The sequence below is a fragment of the Pipistrellus hanaki genome (genome assembly GCF_964339955.1).
Source record: "Pipistrellus hanaki genome assembly, chromosome: 2".
NCBI classification, from domain to species: domain Eukaryota; kingdom Metazoa; phylum Chordata; class Mammalia; order Chiroptera; family Vespertilionidae; genus Pipistrellus; species Pipistrellus hanaki.
Window position 1 is genome coordinate 183,627,535 of NC_140504.1, and position 22,177 is coordinate 183,649,711.

The 22,177-nt window shown below is 43.8% G+C and overlaps 1 protein-coding gene across 4 annotated transcripts; it reads left to right on the forward strand.

Annotated features, from left to right (window-relative positions):
* The first annotated feature begins 631 nt into the window (after positions 1-631).
* TAF12 (TATA-box binding protein associated factor 12) lies at positions 632-18,772 on the forward strand. Of its 4 annotated transcripts, none has more exons than XM_084875152.1 (7): positions 632-1,199; positions 8,729-8,813; positions 9,790-10,041; positions 11,254-11,331; positions 15,446-15,560; positions 16,607-16,695; positions 18,295-18,772. In XM_084875152.1, exons 2-7 carry the CDS (start codon positions 8,742-8,744, stop codon positions 18,328-18,330), a joined length of 642 nt encoding a protein of 213 aa, XP_084731278.1. In that variant the 5' UTR covers positions 632-1,199; positions 8,729-8,741; the 3' UTR covers positions 18,331-18,772. The 4 variants fall into 4 exon arrangements, with proteins under 4 accessions (XP_084731278.1, XP_084731279.1, XP_084731280.1 ...); XM_084875153.1 differs by having other exon boundaries at positions 632-738; XM_084875154.1 differs by lacking the exon at positions 8,729-8,813.
* Positions 18,773-22,177: the final 3,405 nt, after the last annotated feature.

A 22,177-nucleotide genomic window follows, 5' to 3' on the forward strand; every position in this document is an offset into this window, starting at 1 on the left:
CCTGCCGGGCCAGCCCACCTATGATTCTCTTTCATCATTGATGTTTCTATCTCTCCCTCCCCTTTCCTCTCTGAAATCAATATATCTTAAAAATTTTTCTTATTTACCAGAGGTGAAGGGCTTGGCAAAGTCCTGACAGCGCTCCATCATCATTATTATTATTAATTGCCAATTCACAGGCACAATCGGTCTCTCTGGTCCTTAGGTTCTCCTGCCAATTCCTCCCCCCTCGACCCCCACCCCAAACGCCACACACACACACGGGTCCAACAGGATACCTACGGGGTGCTGCTGTCCCGGGTGATTATCCCGGTCCCGCTAGCGCTACAAAGGCACCGTACAAAAATGGCGGTCTCGAGCCCACAAGAGGGCGCCAATTTCCGGTCATGGCAGCGATATACACGGCAGGCGGAGCCGGCTAGAAACAACTAGGTCAGGGTTCCTAAAGCTTGTGGAAGGCGCCGAGGCTGCCCAGACTTCAGCCGACACCAGCGGGGGGAAAGCCGAAGCGGCGGAGCAACGCCACAGCCCGGCCCGGCGACCACGTGTCCCAGGCCCCTCTGCGCCTGCGCGGCCCAGGCGCGCGCCCGCCGGCCGGAAGAGCCGCGCGTTTCCGGGTTGGAGGCGGGGAGCGGTGCCGGAAGTACTCGGGGAGGGCCGAGCAGTCGGACCGGCTGCCGAGACGATCGCTTCACGGGGGCAGTCTCCGCATATCATGGGGAGATAGACCTGCTGCCTGTGAGTCTTGGGCCCTGGCAGTTGAGGAAGAAGAGCGGGAGGAGGGAGTCAGCACCCAGACCCACAGTGGGTCCGTGTCTGAAGCGGCAGATTGTGGCGGAGACGGGACTGTGAGGCATCAGGTTCCTGGGACGGGACTTGAGGGGATCGGGGACCGGAGAAGAGGCGGCTGCAGGGACCCGGGCTCCAGGCGGGACTTAGGGGACGGGGACAGATGTGAGTTCTCCGGCCCCCGAGGGAGAGCAGCCTGAGAGGGACAGGATCGTGAGGACCCGCGCTCCTGAGCGGAGAGGGGTCGGAACGGAACCGGGCGTGAGGAGCCGGGCTCCCGAGAGGTAAACGCGGAGCTGTGAGCACTTGGACTCCTAAGAGGCAGAAGCGGGACAGACAGTGAAGAACCCATGCGCCTGCGGACTCAGACACGGAGCAGCAAAGACTTAGATCGTTGAGGGGCGGAAAAAGTAAGAGAACATTGGGGTTTGGGAGGAACAGGAGCGGCCAGTGAAGTCGGGTTTCCCTGGGTACACACGATCGGGGCTTGGAGGCTCCGAAGTAGCTGAGGGAACACAACCGTGAGAACCCGAACTTTTCTAAAAGCGGACAGGTTCGGGGGGCTCTGGCTGTAAAAACAGCCTCTGAGGGAAAAGGAGAGAGTTTGGAAAAGATAGAGCGATCCATTCCCCACCCCTCCTAGTCTCTGAGCCCAGCGTGGCGAAGGATGTGTTCGTGGGAAGACGCCTCCTTCGCTCTGCCTACTTGGCTTTTGCCAGGCTTTTCTTGTATCAGATACTTAATCCAGGAAGCCCACTTGCCAGCATCTTTGTTTTCCGCATCAATCTTGCGAAACTCTGATGTGAAGTTGAAGCAGTTTGAACTCAAGTTATATACTTGACAAGTGCTTTAAATTCCATTCCCCTCAACCCCTTTATCTCAGAGATGGAAGGGAGGGCCCGAAAGATTATATATATATATATATATATATATATATATATATATATATATATATATATATATATATATATATATATATATATATATTTAATTCCTATTTGACATGTAAAGAGGGCTTAGGATCACAGTGAAGCAGTTTTGATTAGATCATGATTTTGGAGCAGTACCCTACTGTACGTAGCAAATAGGAAACGCTTGGTTAATTTCCTTTGAAAAACATGTTTCTGGAATCTAGCTGCTCTAACTTCAAACCTCAGAGGGAATTTTCCCAGATTTTTGCTACTTTTTTTTTTTTTTTTTAGTCTTGTTACTGTATTGACATTGATACAGTGAATGTCACTCACTACCTGTTAAGAAACCTTTAAGTGAAGCTCATCCCTCCCTCAAAATACGTCGTAAGCTATTCAGAAAGTTGCAGATACATAAGCTGTACCCTGTATTTTTAGCATAAGCACTCACTGGAGATGGCTGCTTTTAGATAAGGTTGGCAGGGAGACGTGGACCAATATCACTTCTCTTCTTCAACAGTATCTTGGACTGAAACCTACTCAGACTAACCAGGCACCATCATAAAAGCACTTTCAAGTATGATGCCATTTAATTACCACTTACAGCCCCACACGTTAGATATTGTTAGTCCCGCTGTACAGATAAGGAAATTGGTTCAGAGAGGTTCAGTACCTTGCCTGAAATCACAAGGACTAAGTGGTCCAGCCCCAATCAAACCCAGTTATGTGTTTGACTAAAATTTTTTTCTACTATTCTAAGTGGATTCCTCTTCATGTCTGAGTTTGCCCATCATCAAAATAGAAGGAATAGTTCTACAAAGCATATTGAATGAAAGCACCCTTCCTCCTTAAGACTCAGGATCAAGTACTATAACTTACTAGGGTACTTATGTAGTGTGGTATTTAACATTGAAATTCTTGTGTTTTAATCTGTATTATTATTATTTTTTAAAAAAATATATTTTATTGATTTTTTACAGAGAGGAAGGAAGAGGGATGGAGAAAAACATCGATGAGAGAGAATCATTGATCAGCTGCCTCTTGCACACCTCCTACTGGGGATGTGCCCGCAACCACAGTACATGCCCTTGACCGAAATTAATCTGTATTATTTTTTGTTTTTATCTCATTTTCCTTTTTAAATTTGTATGCTTTAAAGAAGCATAGATATTCAAGGTGGAAAAACAGGACCTGACTAGAACATTTTGGGAGGCCAACAAAGGCCAATTTGAAATAAGGGCTTAAACTGGATTAGCTTTACAATTATAACATGAACTAGATGATCGGGGAAATTGGGCTAACTTAGTTGAAACTATTTTCCCCCAGTGAGTTAGCCTGTGCTATTTGCAAGTGCCTGTATGTCAGTGATCAAAACTTACATCAAATTATAAGATTAATAATAAAAGGCTAATATGCAAATCAACTGAACAGTGAATAACCGGTCACCATGATGTGCACTGGCCACCAGGGGGCAGACACTCAACACAGGAGCTGCCCCCTGGTGGTCATTGAGCTCTCATAGGGGGAGTGCTGCTCAGCCAGAAGCCAAGCTCACAGCTGGCAAGCGCAGTGGCCTGGTGCCAGAGCTAAGGATGTCTGACTGACAGCATAGGCCGGCTCCCAGAGGGCTTCTGGACTGCGAGAGGGTGCAGGATGAGCTGAGGGACACCGCCCCACCTACAACCTCCTACCCCTCTCCCCCCCTGTGCACAAATTTCATGCACCGGGCCTCTAGTAAGATTATTAAGTATGCCATGCCACCATTTCAAGCAAGGTACTTAACTGTTTAATGATAATTTATTACTGGGTTAATATCCTCATCTGTATTTATAAAATGTACTTATTTCACTCATTGGTGGCTCTAGTATTGATTGAGTTATTATAATAGGATTTCAAAGTACCTGATCAGAAAATCATTGTGTTAGTGCAGATATGAATGTTGAACATATTACTTTTGACCAGAGATTTTTGTGGAAAGTTGGAAGGGACATATCAACAGTACTTACAGTCTGCACAGTAAAACAGGTGTGTTGGAGGCAGAAGACAAACTTTGAACTCTGTACATATAGCTTAATTTAAAATCTTACTCACTGCCGAGGTCGGTTTGGCTCAGTGGTAGAGCGTTGGTCTGCGGACTGAAGGGTCCCAGGTTCGATTCCAGTCAAGGGCATGTACATCAGTTGCGGGCACATCCCCGGTAGGGGGTGTGCAAGAGGCAGCTGGTCGATGTTTCTCTCTCATCGACGTTTCTAGCTCTCTCTCTCTCTCCCTTCCTCTCTGTAAGAAATCAATAAAATATATTTTTATATAAATAAATAAATAAAATAAAATCTTACTCACTAATTGTTAGAGCTAGAATGAACTTTATAATTTGCCAGTAGAAACTCTGGTCACAGGGAGCTCAACTAAGTGGCAGAAGTAGGATGGTATCCAGCACCTCATATAAGTCTCCTTGTAACCATTTGCAACTACTGTTTTATTTCAATCCACTTCCTTCTTCTAATGTCTATAGTCATAAAATAGTTACAGGATGCCTTTTAGCTTTAACACTCTGATCTTTATAACTAACATTTAGAAGAGGAGAGCATAGATTAGCAAACATGTTTAAAACATGTTCTCCTTTGTAACACACACTTGAACTGCTTTAGATACATAAACTTAGTGAATTCTCACAACAATCCTATAAGGTATACTTTATGATTAATTTCATTTTAGAGTTGAGGAAATTGAAACAGAAAGAGATTAGGTAAGTTGCTCAAGGACATAAAGTTAGTATGTATCAGAATTAGTACCTGAACCCAGACACGGTCATCAGAGTCCATGCCCTTTTCCACTGTACTATACTGCCTTTGTATTAAGACAAAATCACCTAAATAGGATCTAACTAGTCCAAAAACTGGTGAGGGAAAACCTATATTTCTCTTGCTCTCCAGTCTCACAGACTGTAATTAATTGATTCCTTTTGGTTCATTTAGGCTGGGAAATCTGAGCTCATTTGGTTACATCTAGAAGCCAGTGAGGAAATAAACCACCAAGTAGAAAATCCAGACATTAAGTCAGGTCATGCGTCACAGTAATAGGGCTTTTATGCTATCAGGCTGATAGTCCCCTTGTCTCCGCATTTTGTTTAAATAGTAACTTTCTAAGCATTTCTAAGGTAAAATTGTGTAACACCCAATTTGGCCTTCTATTCTCCTATTGTCTTCATTAAAAAAAATTCTATTAATGGAACAGATGCCAGAGAGAAGGCTAGGTCTTTTTTTCCCCCCTCCATGAGGCCAGGTCTTGTGACTACTGCAAAGTCAACACTGGTTTCCTACCTTCTGAAGAATCAGATCCGTTTAATAGAATAATAGCATTGCAATTGGATTCCTGTTTAAGGAACAGGAATAGGGCTTTTGATCCTCAATTGATTAACAACAGTTTAAATGTTAAAGGGTTAGTTGTAGCCATATAATCCTGTTTTGATAAAATTATTAACTACTTTAATAATGAACTTTTCTAAAAAAAAATTTTTTTTAAAAAAGAATAACTTAAAAAAAAAAAAAAAGAACCTTTTTGGACTTTGTGAATCCCATAGGTGCTAGTAAGGATTTACTATTATAATTGTTCTCTCAAACTCTGCCAGAGTTAATGCCTGTTTTCACACAGCAGTACATCCCTATCTCTTGGCATTTTAAGGACATGAGAGTTAGAAATTTGAGTAGCCCAGAGGCAATTATGGTCCATTACATAATGGAATTCAGATTATTATTGGTCACTTCATTCCATTATACTTGGTCAACCTCACCCACATGGGCCTTAATGAAAGTGGTCAGTATATAGATCATTTGGGGAGCCATTGACCATTCTGATGAGGTTGTGATACTTGTTTTTTAAATTTATGTACCATAAAACTCTCCCTTTGGGGGGCATGGTTCTGTGAGTTGTAACAAGTACATATTGTCATGTGAGCACCATAGCTCTCTGGTTACCTCTCAGTTCCATCACCCCCAAATTTCCCTCATGCTGCTCCTTTGTAGATAAACCCTCTCCCACCCAATCCCTGGCAACAACCCCCCAAGAGCATGGATTTCGTGTACCAGACCTCTAGTTAGTAACATATATGCACATAGTACAGGATTTAGGGTGTACAATGAAAAGTAAGTCTTCTCCCACCGTGGACACATATACCATCCAGATACTACCATTCCTCCACCTCCCCAGGCAACCACTTTTATCTGTTTCTTATGTATCTTTCTGGGAATAATTTATGCGTTTACAATTGTGTGTCTGTATGTTTCAGTAAATGATAGCAAATTATTCTCACTGTTCTATACCTTGCATTCTCATTGAACAATGTTTATTGGAGATAATTTCGTGAGCGTTCTCTCATTTTTAAAAAAGTTTTTATTCTAGTTTTTTTGTTTTTTAATTGATTTCAGAGAGGAAGGGAGAGGGAGAGATTGAAACATCAATGATGAGAGAGAATCATTGATCGGTTGCCTCTTGCATGTCTCCTACTGGGGATCGAGCCGCAACCCATGGATGTGCCCCTGACTGGAACCGAACCTGAGACCCTTCAGTCCGTAGGCTGATGCTCTATCCACTGAGCCAAACCAGCCTGGGCTCATTTTTAAAATATATTTTTATTGATTTCAGAGAAGAAGGGAGAGGAAGAGAGACATAGAAACTTCAATGATGAGAGAGAATCGTTGATCGCCTTCCTCCTGCACACCTCCCACTAGGGACCAAGTCTGCATGTGCCCTGACTGGAATTCGAACCGTGACCTCCTGGTTCTTAGGTCTATGCTCAACCATTGAACCACGCCAGCTGGGCTGGACATTTAGATTTTTATATAATTGAACAAAGCAGTAATTTCTTTTATGGCGCCTGAATTTTGGGTTATCTTAAAACTTTGAGGTATCTATAAATACTCTTGAGAATTTCCCCCCTAATTTTAAAAAAGTGAGGTAATTTTAGATTTATATGCAGTTGCAAGAAATAATGCAGAGAGATCCCTTGTACACTTTGCCCAGTTTTCCCCAATGGTAACATTTTGCAAAACTGTTATGTAATATGCCAACCGGATATTGATACAACCTAGCAATTTTACTCAGATTTCCCCAGTCTTAGTTATACACTTTTGTTTGTGTGTGTATGCGCATTATCTCATACAATTTAATCATTCTTCATTTATTCATCACTACAGTCAAGATACTGAGCAAATCCATTACCACAAGAGCCCCTGGAATTGCCCTTTTATAACCATTCCCACTTCCCTCTCACCCAGCCTCTGACAACCTCACTAATATGTCCTCTATTTCTAAAATTTTGTCATTTCAAAAATGTTCAAGCCAAAACCGGTTTAGCTCAGTGGTAGAGCATCGGTCTGCGGACTGAAAGGTCCCGGGTTCGATTCCAGTCGGGGGCATGTACGTTGGTTGCGGGCACATCCCCAGTAAGGGGTGTGCAAGAGGCAGCTGGTCGATGTTTCTCTCTCATCGACATTTCTGGTTCTCTATCTCTCTCCCTTCCTCTCTGTAAAAAATCAATAAAATATATTTAAAAAAAAAAAAAAAGAGTTTCTCTCTTATCGATGTTTCTCTATCCCTCTCCCTTCCTCTCTGTAAAAAATCAATAAAATATATTTAAAAAACAAACAAAAAAAAATCAAAAATGTTCAATATGTATTCTTTTTGGATTGGCTTTTGCTCTGCGTAATTCTCTGGAGGTTTATCCAATTGTATATATAAATATTTTGGTTCCTTTAAAAAATATATATTTTTATTGATTTCAGAGAGGAAGGGAGACGAAAAAAGAGAAACATCAATGAGGAGAGAGAATCATTGATCAGTTGCCTCCTGCACGCCCCTATACATACAATGGCTTTTCCTATACATACTTTCCTGTGCTAAAGTATAACTTATAAATTAGATACAATAAGACATTAAAAACAATAACTAATAAATAGTATAATTATAATAAAAATTATGTGAATGTGGTCACTCTCTCAAAATATCTTTTGGTCCTGTACTTATCTTCTTGTGATGGTGTGAGATGAGGTGATGATACAATGCGTACGTGATGAGATGGAGTGAGGTGAATGACATAAGCACTGACATAGCATTAGGCTACTCTAGGGTAACCTGAACATAAGCACTGTGATACTGTAACAGTTGATCTTATAACCCAGATAACTACCAAGTGAGTAAGTGCAGGTAGCATATACAGTGCGGATATGCTGGACAAGGGGATAATTCACGACCTGGGTACAATTGAGTGGGGTTGCACGAGACTTCATTACAGTACGCAGAAGGGCAGGTAATTGAAAACGTACAAATTGCTTCTTTCTGGAACTTTCCACTTAATATTTTCAGACTGTGGCTGGCTGAAACTGGAAAGTGAAACCTTGGGTCAGGGGGCGATGGGAGAACTGTATCACTTCCATGTTAACCATCTTTTTCTGACATGATTCTCCCCCTGGCAGCATTTCTGGGCAAGGGAGAAGGCATGGGCTGTCGGTGATACTGATACTCTGCTGCCCCCCTCAGCCGGCTCTGACCAACAAGTTTCTCTTTATCATTTAACCAGTGCAGTGAGTTGCTTTTATTAAGGGTAAGCCAGGAGAAGGTGTCATATCAAAGGGGTGCGTTGGGGAAGAACTCAGCAATAGGGGCAACAGTAGAACAGATGCAAATATTCATTCAGGTTGCTAAGCATTCCCAAGCTCTGAAACCATTGCCAAGCTCTCTGCAAGTTAAAATTCCACCATTTTGGTTAGTAATGGTATTTCCTTTGCTGCTAGTTTTTCCCTAACAATAGAGCACTCATTTTATAGGAAGAGAGTCTGTTATTCTAATTATGAATTAATTTAAAAAGCTGCATATGAAAGAGAAGGAGATGTTTTTCTTGGTTCCCAGAAGGGATAAGGAGATGTTTCTCCGCATCCAGTTTGCCTGGTTCCTGGTTGACAAAGGTGTGCCAGGCTGTGGGACTGACATGGTTCTCTGGCAAAGGGTGGTGCTTGATGTCAGTTGTTCATTTACAGGTAGCTTTTGAAAATGGCTGCCTCTCATTTCACCGGGCTCACAGCTGTTGCTGATGTAATTAAAGATCTAGACACTCAGATAGCTGTAAGTAAGTTCTTTGAAGCCACTGTGAAAGGAACGTGGTGAATGTGCTTCTGATCTTGGTGACACAACAGCTGATGTCACAGATTCAACCTCCTGGCTCTAAAATGTGGGAGTCCCAGCTGCTCCAGGCTAGGGACTCTGCATGTACTTAAAGATTGCTAACACTCAGAGGAAGTTTGCTCTTGATGACAAAAAAGGTTCTCACAATGGCTAAAAATTGTGTTGACTAGGTATAACCCTGACATAGTTAAGCATGTTTGGAAATGCCAAAATGAACTAATCTGTTTTCTGAAGTTTTGTGGTTGGGTTTTAAGTATGTGACTGTGCCACGATTTATTTGAAGTTAACATTATTTGATGCTCAAAAATAATGCATGTAGTACTTAACCATGTGTTCTATTTTTACAAAGTCTTCAAAAATGTCTTGCTCATTCTAGTTTATTTTTGCACATGAGATTCCTCGTTTCACTTACTTATTTCAATTTTGTGGACTATTTCATTAAGCTTTTGGAGAAGAGATGATTTCTAAATATCAGGTGAGAGCAATGAATATTCTTCATTCCTTACATTTTTATTTTTATTTTTATTTATTTTTATTTTTTATTTTTTAATACAGGTATATGTTTTATTGATTTTTTTACAGAGAGGAAGAGAGAGGGATAGTTAGAAACATCAATGAGAGAGATTCATCGATCAGCTGCCTCTTGCACACCCCCTACTGGGGATGTGCCCGCAACCAAGGTACATGCCCTTGGCCAGAATCAAACCTGGGACCTTTCAGTCCGCAGGCTATGGCTCTATCCACTGAGCCAAATGTGTTTTGGCATTCCTTACATTTTTAATGTGCAGGTATCAAATAGTCACTATTCCTGAAATACTGAAGCTCTTTCAAAGTCTGGTAGATCTATTATTTTACTTTCAAAACTCACCCTTTATTGCAGGTCTTCTGGAGCTCATCTTTGTGTTTGCCTCTACAGTTGATTGGTCTTGGTCCTCATACCTCCAGGAAGAAACAGGATCTCGATAAGCTCTATGAGCTGAAGTCCAAAGCTCGGCAGATTATGAACCAGTTTGGCCCCTCAGCCCTCATCAACCTGTCCAATTTCTCATCCATAAAACCGGAACCAGCCAGCACCCCTCCACAAGGTTCCATGGCAAACAGCACTACAGTGGTAAAGATTCCAGGCACGCCTGGGTCTGGAGGGCGTCTCAGCCCTGAAAACAATCAGGTATAATCCTCTTACTCTTTGCTCTCTGTAGTCTTTTCTGATTTGAACCAGTAATGCTTTGAGAGATGTCCATCTCAGATGCTGCCTCTTCCTCTCCCTGAAAAAGCTCTTTTCCCTCCTTGGACTTCTGAAGTTCTATATTGGCCCAGCCGGTGTGGCTCAGTGGTGAAACCAGGAAATCGTGGTTCAATTCCTGGGCAGGGCACATGTCCGGGTTATGGGCTCGATCCCCAGTGTGGGGTGCGCAGGAAGCAGCCAATCAATGATCCTCTCTCATCATTGATGTTTCTCTCTCTTCCTTCCTCTCCCTTCCTCTCTGAAATCAGTAGAAATATATTTAAAGAAAAATAAATAAAATAAAAGGAGGTACCATGAGCCAATCAGGTAGAAAGAAGGGTGGAAGAGCATGTCCAAAACAGCAAAGGCGTCGAAACCGGTTTGGCTCAGCGGTAGAGCGTCGGTCTGTGGACTGAAGGGTCCCGGGTTCGATTCCGGTCAAGGGCATGTACATTGGTTGCGGGCACATCCCCAGTTGGGGGTGTGCAGGAGGCAGCTGGTCGATGTTTCTCTCTCATCGACGTTTCTAGCTCTCTCTCTCTCTCTCTCCCTTTCTCTCTGTAAAAAAAATCAATTAAAAAAAAACAAAACAGCAGAGGCACTGCATGATTTGTGTGGTCAGAAAATGGCAAATTATTTACTGTAGAGGGAAAATGAGGCACAGTGAGAAAAAGAGATGAGACTGAAGTAAATTGACAGATGTTGGCCTCTCTTCCAAGCTGCTCTTTCTGCCTTTCCCTAGGCTACTTCTGTCTTTTTTTGTTGTTAATCCTCACCTGAGGATATTTTTCATTGATCTTTAGTGGAAGAGAGAGGGAAAGACAGAAACATCGATGTGAGAGAAACACATCAATTGGTTGCCCCTGGTCGGGGAGGAGCCTGCAACCAAAGTACGTACCCTTGACCAGAATGGAACCTGGGACCCTTTGGTCCTCAGGCCAACACTATCCACTGAGCCAAACTGGCTAGGGCAGAAGCTACTTCTGTCTTGAGAGTGTAATCTTACAGCAATGTCACCTGGTAGGCCAGACTGTTAACTCTTTGGAAATCAGAAAACTAAAACCATTGAATTTACAACCTTTATGTATCATAGCATAACGAGTCCTTTTGTTTGTTGCCTTGATACTTGGCTGAAAATCTTCTAATTAACTTTAGGTGTTGACTAAGAAGAAATTACAAGACTTAGTAAGAGAAGTGGATCCTAACGAGCAGTTGGATGAAGATGTAGAGGAGGTAAGAAGGGACTGGGTACCGCAGAGGGTGTGTCCCTGAGAGCTAGTATATAATAGTGGGGAAAAGCATAGACTTTAGTGGCAGACAAATCTGAATTTGCATCTTGGCTCTGCCAGTTAACAGCTTTGTAGCTGTGGATAAATTACTTAGGCTTTCTGAGACTCAGCTTCCTCCTGTGCTGGGAGGGTTATGACATTATTTATCTACATGGTTATTATGAGGGTCCCATGGAATAATTATACAAGACACTTTATACTTAACACCTGCTGCTACTTTTGCCTGTCAAAAAGAAGAGTCTGCTTCTCATAGGCAATCATCATAGTTTTAGTTGTTCTTGGATTATTCCTCCCTATTTCTAAGTAATATACTTAAACATATACTCTTTGACTCATTAATTTTTTTAAGATTTAAAAAAATATTTTTAATTAATTTTTTAGAGAGAGAGGAAGATAGAGGGAGAGAGAGAGCTTGCACACCCCCTACTGGGTATCAGGCCCAGAACCCCGGCATATGCTCTGACCAGGCATCAAACCAGGGACTGACCCCTCAGTCCATGGGATGACACTCAACAAACTGAGCCACTCTGGTCAGGCTTAAAAGATTTTTCAATTGAGAGAGAGAGCAAACATCAATGTGAAAGTGAAACATTGATTGGCTGCCTCCTGCAAGCCCCCCACCAAGAATCAAGCCTGCAACCCATGCATGTTCTCTGATCAGGACTCAAACTGGCAATCTTTCTTTTCTGTGGTACATGAGATAATGCCCAACTAACTGGTCCACGTCAGCCAGGGCTTATTTATTAATTTTATAATAGTCTATTGACTTCCTACTGTGGTAGATGACAATTTTAGAGTCTTTTTCCTATTCTCAATTTTTATATGTACCTTAGTATATCTCTTTTTTTCATCTGTTGTGCTCTTTTTGGAGGCTTCTTTTACTCTAGAAACTTCTGTGCCTTAATGCTGGGATGATTCTGTATATTTTTTGGGATGTTTTTGTTTTGCCTTTGCTGAGTAATATGTAATGATAGAGAAAGAAAATGCAGGTTATGCCGAAACCGGTTTGGCTCAGTGGTAGAGTGTCAGTCTGCAGACTGAAGGGTCCCAGGTTCGATTCCGGTCAGGGGCATGTACGTTAGTTGTGGGCACATCCCCGGTGGGGGGTGTGCAGGAGGCAGCTGGTCAATGTTTCTCTCTCATCGATGTTTCTAGCTCTCCATCTCTCTCCCTTCCTCTCTGTAAAAAATCAATAAAATATATTTTTTTTAAAAAGAAAAAGAAAAAAGAAAATGCGGGTTATAAAGATAGTATAACTCCATTGTTTGTTTTAACCAGAGGGAAAATATTTGCCTTTTTTGTATATGTGTGGTCATTTGGAATAGCACCTTTATTGAGATGTAATTCCTGTATCATAATATTCATCCATTTGAAATCTATAGTTCGGTGGGTTTTACTATATTGAGAGTTGTGCAACTGTCAACACAATCAGTTTTGGAACATTTTTATCATCCCTAAAAGAAACCCATACCCATTAGCAGTCATTTCCCATTTTTCCCCAGCCCCCACTGCCCTAGGCAACCAACTACCAATATATTTTCTATCTTTGTAGATGTGCCTATTCTGGACATTTCAAATATATGGAATCATAATGTTTGGTCTTTGTGACTGCCTTCTTTCAGTTAGCATAATGAGTCTAAAGTTCATCCATGTTGTAGAGGACATTATTACTTCATTCCTTATTATGGCTGAATAAATATTTCATTATATGGATACTAGAGGCCTGGTGCACAGATTCGTGCACCATTGGGGCCCCTCAGCCTAGCCTGTGGGTATCGGGCCGAAACCAGCAGTCGGACATCCCCTGAGGGGTCCTGGATTGGAGAGGGTGCAGGCTGGGCTGAGGGAACCCCCACACACACATGAATTTCTTGCACCAGACCCCTAGTTCTTAAATAATGAGCCATTAAAAAGCTGATTTGAATCAGAACTTATTGACTAATAGGCTTTGTCCAGTAATGTGCTGGGAAATGTTTAACAACAGGCTCTGTAAAGAAAATGACCCTGATTTTCAGCATTTTCGGATTTCTGGGATGTAAAATTCCCACTATGCCCTATTTTAAGTTATCGACATGTTGTTGCTGAATGCAAAATTGGTAAAAGTGCAAAAATTGACTTTCATGAGCTCATCTCAGCTGGCTCTAGGGTACCATTGGCTCCACTTCAGAATAATTGATTCACAAATCGACCTTTTATTGGGGGCTTTCTAAATATCAGTATCTGTAAATCTTTTCTCTGGAGTCATTTAATATCTCTAGAGAAAAATCCTCCAGATTTCTATCTGGAGGGCTTATCCCTAGCTTCTAACATTCTGGAAGCAAGAAAAGAGAAAGGGGCTGTGTCTCTCCCCTTGCTCTGCTATGTCTGGTATATTCTTTTTTTTTAATTGATTTTTTACAGAGAGGGAGAGAGAATTAGAAACATCGATGAGAGAGAATCATCGATCAGCTGCCTCTTGCATACTCCCTACTGGAGATGTGCCTGTAACTAAGGTACATGTCCTTGACTGTAATCGAACCTGGGACCTTTTGGTCCTCAGACTGACCCTCTATCCACTGAGCCAAACTGGTTTCAGCTGTCTGGAATATTCTAATCCAGAGCCACATCCCTTCATTTTCCCTGGGGAATAAACCTACTGTGTTCTGGGTCAGGTAAGTGTGGCTGCTTTTGGGGTGCAGGGTTCAGTGGACTGCTGTGTGTATTAACATGTAACAATTGCCCAATTTTTATTTTGTTTTAATTTTATTTTTTTAAATATATTTTATTGATTTTGTGCAGAGAGGAAGGGAGAGAGATAGAGTTAGAAACATCGATGAGAGAGAGTCATCGATCAGCCGCCTCTTGCACACCCCCCACTGGGGATATGCCCGCAACCAAGGTACATGCCCTTGACTGGAATCGAACCCGGGACCTTTCAGTCCCCAAGCCGACTCTCTATCCATTGAGCCAAACCGGTCCCGGCACAATTCCCCAATTTTTAATTCCACACCTCAGCTAAGTCTTCAATGATAAATGGAACTTCAAAATCCTGATTCTCTTAGGGGTTGTGAAGGGAATCAGTTTAATTCTCATTGGTATCCTCTCTATAGGCACTTGGTTTGTAACTTCTGTATGCAAGTTCAGTTCTCCCTCTCATTCTGTTCTCTCTATAGCAAAAATTTACTTTAAAAGCTTATTGGAATTTCTTTTCATTAGGTTTTCTTTCCCGTTGAGGATTTATATATGTCTTTTTCTTTACTGTTATTATCATGGATTTAGGGAAGGAGAAGAGGTCATTTTGGGAGTTGACCTGCCATGTTTAATCATAAGTATTTCCTTTAGATAGTATCCATTTGGTTCCATAGGAAAGATGACAATGCATTAATGGCCCAGCAGAACAAGGAATGTCTACATCTATGATAGTAATTTTCTTTTAATTTTTGATCAGCAAAGGAAGCCATGGGAAGGCATTGACTTAAAATTTCAGTTTCTTCATGTAGATTTTTAGCTTTGGAATTCTGATTTTGTTCATCACACACTCCAGGATTAATATAATGAAGTGGAAAGAACCCAGGATTTGGACTTAGAACCTTGAGGTTGATACCTGGTACCACTGCTGAGTAGTTACATAGCCATGAGCAAGATAGTCTCCTGGAGTGTCAGCATCCCCTGCTGTGGAATCAGGGTAAAATTCATGCCCCATTATTATAAGGACTGGATAAGATCATGGAAATAAAAAGGCTTTAAGACTGTGAGTGAGGGATAATAATAATAATTAACTTTTGTTTTCCCACCTAATTCATAAGACGATATGGGGTGAGGGATTGGGCTGGCTGGTGCCTGCTAGGTAGGAAGTACAGAAAGCTCATCCTCAGGAAGGTGTGAGCTGCACTCCACCTGGTTAACGAGTTCGTGTGTTTCTGTCACCATCCTCACGCTTCCTCTCAGCTTAGGCCAATGTGACAAGAGGCCCTCTGACAGGGAGCCTGACTGAATATGTGGTTCAGGCAGATACAGTTGTCCCAGCAACAGGAGCTGAACGTACCAATGACATGGTCCTCTCTCCCGCTTCTCCCCAGATGCTGCTGCAGATTGCTGATGATTTTATCGAGAGTGTAGTGACAGCAGCCTGCCAGCTTGCTCGGCATCGCAAGTCCAGCACCCTGGAGGTGAAGGACGTCCAGCTGCACCTAGGTACGTGGTCTCCTTTCCCCCCGAGGTGTCCCCAGGGTTCCTCCTTCAGGACATCATGGAAAGTGTGGTCGGAGGAACCTTTGTGCCAGGATCAGACTTTCAGGCTCTGGTATTTACGTATTCCCAGGCACTGGGTTTGCCACTCTCTGCCTGTGTCACTTTATCTTTCTTAGTTTCTCTGAGAGTCCATTTCCTCATTTGTAAAGTGGAGATCATAATATCCTCCTTACAGGATAATTGTGTGGATTATGAATTAGGTTTGTAAAATGACTGGCACAGGACCTGGTTTAAGGTCCTGTGTTTCCCTTCCAGTTTTTAGCTTATTTATGCATTTTTCCAAGAAAATTATAATCATAACATGTATATAAATTCGTATTCTACTTTTCTACATAACAGACACTAAATTTGAGCTTGGGTTTTTCTGGGAGATACTCATTTAACACATTTATTTTTTTACATTTATAGAACTGTACATGTATTTTTTCTTCCTTAAGATTTTCTTAACGTTTTCTTTTCTCTAGCTTACTTTATTGTAAGAATACAGTATGCAATACATGTAACACACAAAATTATGTCTATTAACTGTTTATGTTATCAGTAAGGCTTTGGGTCAACAGTAGACTATTAGTAAACTTTTGGGGAAGTCAAAAGTTATACATAGCCCTGGCAGGTGTTCTCAGTGGACAGCCCTCGGACCAAAGGGTTCGATTCTGGGTCAAGGGCAAGTACCTCAGTTGCAGATTTGATAGGAGAGAGACAACTGAAAAACGACTCCCTTTCTGTGGAGCTGCATGGAAACCTTAGGACTCAGCACCCATGGCTTTGACCCATTTACTTTGCAAGAAAGTCAAATGGTAGCCATTGAACTTTGGCGCGTGACACAAAATTCCCCCATTTGTATTCCATAGAATCCCTCTGCAGGGTTACTGTTACTTAGCTTAGCTGACTGCTTAGATTCGTCCCCCCTGACCCTTGTCTGAGGGTCACACTGCAGCTGCCCCTGCCCGCCCAGTCCCCTTATCTCTGTGCTGGCCTCTTCCTTGCAGAGCGCCAGTGGAACATGTGGATCCCAGGATTTGGCTCTGAAGAAATCCGACCCTACAAAAAAGCTTGCACCACAGAGGCTCACAAACAGGTGAGGAGTCGTCAGAGCCCAGGGCGGCCACAGCTGATCCCTTGAACTACCATTTGTGCAGGTCACAGCTCCCACCACTGCACTTATTGCTCCCTCTCCCAGAGCAGCGCTCCATGGCAGATCAGTCAGATATGTCCTTGATGATTATCTGTTCCCACACGGGGGGGGATGGGGGGGGGGCCTGTCTCTGGTTTGTCTCTCAACTCTGATGGGCATTGCTTAAAGCTGTTGAATCCAGCTTCTTTAATATGGATGGAACCTTTTGGATATATCGTTCCATCCATATTAACCTGCCATCTCCTTAATGAAGTCTCCTTCATTGTTGGTACTTTGGACATACAAATGGTTCCATGACTGAGGACAGGTTAAGGAAAGCAGAAATACCTGTGCTTGTGGTGAGAGGTAGCACTCAGACTGCTCTGCCAGGCATTCTGATCTCCATCCTAGCTTAACCTTTGTTCTCCGCCTCTCCTACCATGGAACTGAGTAGTCAGTGTGAGAATCTAACCCCACTTCTGCTGTGGAGCAGGTTGTCCCTGTCATTGGTCAGTCTCGTGGCAATGGTGGCGTCCCTTGGCAAGGCTGTCATGCCTGTCTTAATTTAACTGGCTACTCGGAATTGAAAAGTGAGCTTGCCCTGGCTGGTTTGGCTCAGTGCATAAAGCATCGACCTGGGGACTGAAGGGTCCCGGGTTCGATTCCGGCCAAGGCACATGCCCAGGTTGTGGACCTGATCCTCAATAGGGGGCGTGCAGGAGGCAGCCAGTCAGTGATTCTCTCTCATCATTGATGTTTCTATCTCCTCCTTTCCTCTCTGAAATAAAAAATATATATTTAAAAAAAGAAAAGAAAAGTGAGCTTCATCTAAGCTTGACAGGCATACCTGGGCGCCTCTGTCCCTTGCTTTTCCACAGAGTGGATCTCTGGAGGGTATGTTTCCAGAGCTCACAGAGGAAGCCCTGCAAAGGAAGCGGTCAGTAGCCCAAATCGAAGGACCACAGTGTTCTTCAGAAAGGAGTCCCTCCAGATAACAGATGGCCATTTGGTTTCTTCCCAAATTATCCACTTTTTAGCCATATATATATATATATATATGGCTAAAAATTATATATATATAAATAATCTTACCAACAAATATAATGTTTGAACAATCTCTTGGTCAAAAAGAGTGAGCCAAGCAAATCAGTAATTTGGCCATGGTGGTAGTACTGTAGTAAAATTTGAAGTCCATGATCTGACTGTTTCCCTGATGGGTTGTGGTAGAAGTTGTTGGTGTCAGTTTCCTTCATTGCAGGTCATCAAGTGAGAAATGGCAGCAGGCTTCAAACAAAGCCCCTTTCCCGTTTCTCCACCATCAGAGGAGAGTTTGGTGTGGGTGGAGAGCCTAAAAATCACCTGCTTTGATGGCTCTCCCCCTTAAGTCCCCAAAAGGCAGGAGCTGTCACCTTTTCACCTTTTGCCATCCTGCCAGCCTGGGGCCCTGCAGATGGTCCTCAGATTAGGTGGAGCTTGCTGATGAGCTGCCTGCTAGCCACTTGGGAACATCTCAGAAAGTTCCTGAGTCTAACCCGTACATTGCTTCTTTCTCTCTCCTTCTAGAGAATGGCATTGATCCGGAAAACAACCAAGAAATAACACATGGAGAGATCAGGGAATGGACAACATTGTATTTGGAGATACTTGAGCTGAGACCTCAGCCATCTCACCTTTGGATTTTTTTTTTAATGCTTTACAGAGAAGCATATATTTTTTATTAACAGTGCAGCAATATCTATAATGACTGAGAGGATCTGCCAAAAGAATAAAGCCTCCTGCCCCCACTTTGGCCCCTTTTCCCTGCGTCTCAAAGAGGAGCGATTTATCTTCCAGAGAAGATTTTATTTGTGGTTTATTATATAAGTGATTGAATCTGGAACAAAGCAGTATCGTCTTGTTTGGTGAGACAGTATTAGCAGGATTGGTAGAGGTTTTTGTTTCCTTCTCCCTTCCTCTTTCCCCTGTACTTTGTAATGTCAGTGTTTATATGAATACGACTTTCATTTGCTTTTCCAGAATAAAAATGTTATTAATTGAGAGACACAGGATGCATGGCTTACAGCCTTGGAAATCCCAGAGGGAGTCAGGAGCAACAGCAAGTCTGATGCAGCGCCCCAGTCAGCAGGTGGCAGCAATGTTAGCCATTTCTGTGGTTAAGAAAAAAACACGGGTTCCCATATGGTTCTCTAAGGAAGGCTACACCGTTAGTAGAAATTTGAGTTCAGTTTCTCTGCCATAGAATTGGCTAGGATGACCTTTCCTGAGCCCCCAGCTGAAGAGGCATCCTGGCTTGGGCAAAGCCTGCTCTTCTGGAATTCCTAGAAGAGCTGTGCTCATCCTGAGCCCGAAGAAGGGCTGGGGAAAGGCCTGTCTGTGCTGGGGCCTGTCTGCTCTCAGTTGTTGGTATCCCTGGTCCTGGTGTTTTCACATCCCATAGAGCAGGGGTCTTCAAACTACGGCCCGCGGGCCACATGCGGCCCCCAGGGGAGTCTGATCCTGCCCGCCAGGCTTTTTGGGCAGTGAGCGCAGCCGAGGTGTTACAGTAGGGATTAGTAGTTCCTATAGTCCGGCCGTCCCGCTCTCTGAGGGACCGTGATGTGGCCCCCCTTTAAAAAGTTCGAGGGCCCCTGCTAGAGGAAGCCAGGCTCACTTAGCATCCTCCTGTCCGGGGCCGTGCAGAGCCCTGGTGGGTCCTGACGGTTTCACGGCTTCAGGGGGTGTGGCTGTTCTGCTCAGAGAACACCAGCACAAGCACATCCCTCCTGCCCTGCTTTGGTTCTCTGTCTCCTGAGGTTGGCCTGCAGTGGGACCCTGCTTTTCACTCCCATTCAGTTTGGCCCCATGACCCCTCTCTCCACATCCTCATAGTTCTGAGTGAGCAGCTCAAAGGCTGTGCTGCTGGTACTCTTGCTCTTGGCTGAAGCCTCAACATAGTGAGCCCCCAAAGAGGCAGCCAGCTTCTCCCCTCCTCCTAGCGCCACCTGTCAACCCCCAGGTCGCTCTTACCTGCCGCCAGGAAGAGGATGCCGAAGGGTTCGCGTCCTCCAGGACCTCCTGATGCCGTGTCCTGTGGGTGACATCAAAGAGCAGGAGGCCTCCCGCCAAGTTTTGATAGTAGGAGCCAGTCACTGACCTCGGGAGCCAAGGAGTCCAGAATTAGTGTTGACTCCTCCATTGAGGACAGAAGGGGGTGGGGCATTCAGGCAGTTTAATGGAAAGAGCTGGGGTAGAGCCAAGAGACCTCAATTCTCAGTCAGCTAATCAGCTGTGTGACAGGTAAGTAAGTAGCTTCACCTGAGTTCTGTCCCATCTGCATGTGGAAGGACCTTGTTATTCAACAAGCATTTGTGAGCTGGGCCCGGGCCCGGGCCTGGCACTGGGTTATGTGATGAGTAAAATAAAAACGCAGGGAGCAATCCTGTGATTGGGTAAATATAAAACTCACTGTGGCCGAAACCGGTTTGGCTCAGTGGATAGAGCGTCGGCCTGTGTACTGAAGGGTCCCGGGTTTGATTCCAGTCAAGAGCATGTACCTTGGTTGCGGACACATCCCCAGTGGGAGGTGTGCAGGAGGTGGCTGATCGATTATTCTCTCCCATCGATGTTTCTAACTCTCTATCCCTCTCCCTTCCTCTCTGTAAAAAAAAAAAAGAAAGAAAATCAATAAAAATATATAATTTTTAAAAACTCATTGTGATACACTACAAAGGAGAAGTTCACAGGGCCAGGGGGAGGGGGTCTGACCAGTTGAGCCATAATCTTTTTTTTTTTTGATCCTCACCTGAGGATATTTTTCCATTGATTTTTAGAGAGAGTGAAAGAGTGAGGCGAAGACAGAAAAATATTGATGTGAGAGAAACACATCAATTGGTTGCCTCCTGCAGCACCTGCCTGTAACCAAGGGACGTGCCCTTGACTGGAATTGAACGGGGGGAGGCGGGGTTCGGTCCGCAAGCCAACACTCTATCCGCTGAACCAAAGGATCTCTCGTGGCGTGCATGTGTGCCATCCTGAGGCATGTGGTGGGCCAGGCCATGGTGGGCCTTGTCGGCCCCAGCAAAGGGAGTCCTGATCCAAAAACTAACACTGAAGGATTTTAAGCAGGAGCGTGACATGGTCAGCTTTGCATTTTGAAAAGATCACTGGCCAGGCAGTGGAGAACAGACAGACTGAAGGAGGAAGAGAGGGAGAAACTGTAAAAGCAGAAATTCATCAGAAGGCTGCTGCCTGGATTGGAGTGGAGGTGGGTGGTAAAGTGGAGAGAGGGCTACATTTGAAAAGGAAGCGGTGTAGGGAGGGGAGGGAGATCTGAGAAAGATAAGAGATCAACTGAAGGACTTGTATACATGCATATAAGTACAACCAACCAATGGACACAAAACTCTGGGGAGGGATGGCATGTATTGGGGTGGGGGAGCAATGGTATATGTACACAGATAATAATTTAATAAATAAATAAAAAATAAAAAGGAAGCGGTGCCCTCACGGGCCTGGGTGACAGGATGTGAGGGTTTAGGAAAGGGTGTCACCCAGTGAGCTGTAAGGGATCCTCTGGCTTGGAGTGTCCATCTCTGGTGCAGTTCCGCCCCCACCCTGGGCATGAGGCCTTCTGCCCTCTAAGCTAAGTAAGCTCACAGGGTCGCTGCAGGGTTGATAATAAGCAACGAGCAAAAGAAGTGGCTCACAGTGCGGGGATCCCCTCCCTGAGGGGTTCATCTAATCATTTAATCCTCACAACAAATCTGAGATAAAAGCTGCTATTATCCCCTCTTTACAGAGGGGAAACCTGACATTTCTGGTTTCCCCTCTGTATTTTCTCTGCCTTAGAGGTAGCCCCTGCCCTGGGTGGCCAGGCTTCCTGCTGGTTCTTCAATACTTGGCCAGGATTTTGAGAGGGAATGGACATTTTTTTCTTCCTCCTCCAGGGATGTGGGGCTTTGTTTTGAGCAACTGACAGTCAAATCCCACCTCCATCCCCAGGATAAGCTGCTTAGCCCACAGGCAAGCTCCAATGTGGACCTATACCCTGGGCGGGGAAGCTCCTGGAGACTAAAAACCACAGCAAGTTAAGGGCACTCCCTGCTGCCTCGCTTCATTCTAGCGCTAGAGCTCCAGCTAGCCTCCAGGCTCTCCCTGTACTTACTGGCTGCTGCTTTTTTAATTTTTATTTATTGATTGATTTTTAATTTTATTTTAGAGAGGAAGGAAGGATAGATAGAAACATCGATGAAAGTATCAATTGGCTGCCTTCTGCATGTCCCCTACTGGGTATTAGGCCCTCAACTGAGCATATGCCTTGACTGGGAATCAAACCTATGACCTCTTGGTTCATGGATTGATGCTCAACCACTGAGCCACACCAGCCAGACCTTACTGGCTTCTTAACCTCTATGGGTCTCATTCTCCATATCAGTAAAAGGAAAAATTAAAGTAACTACCTTATACA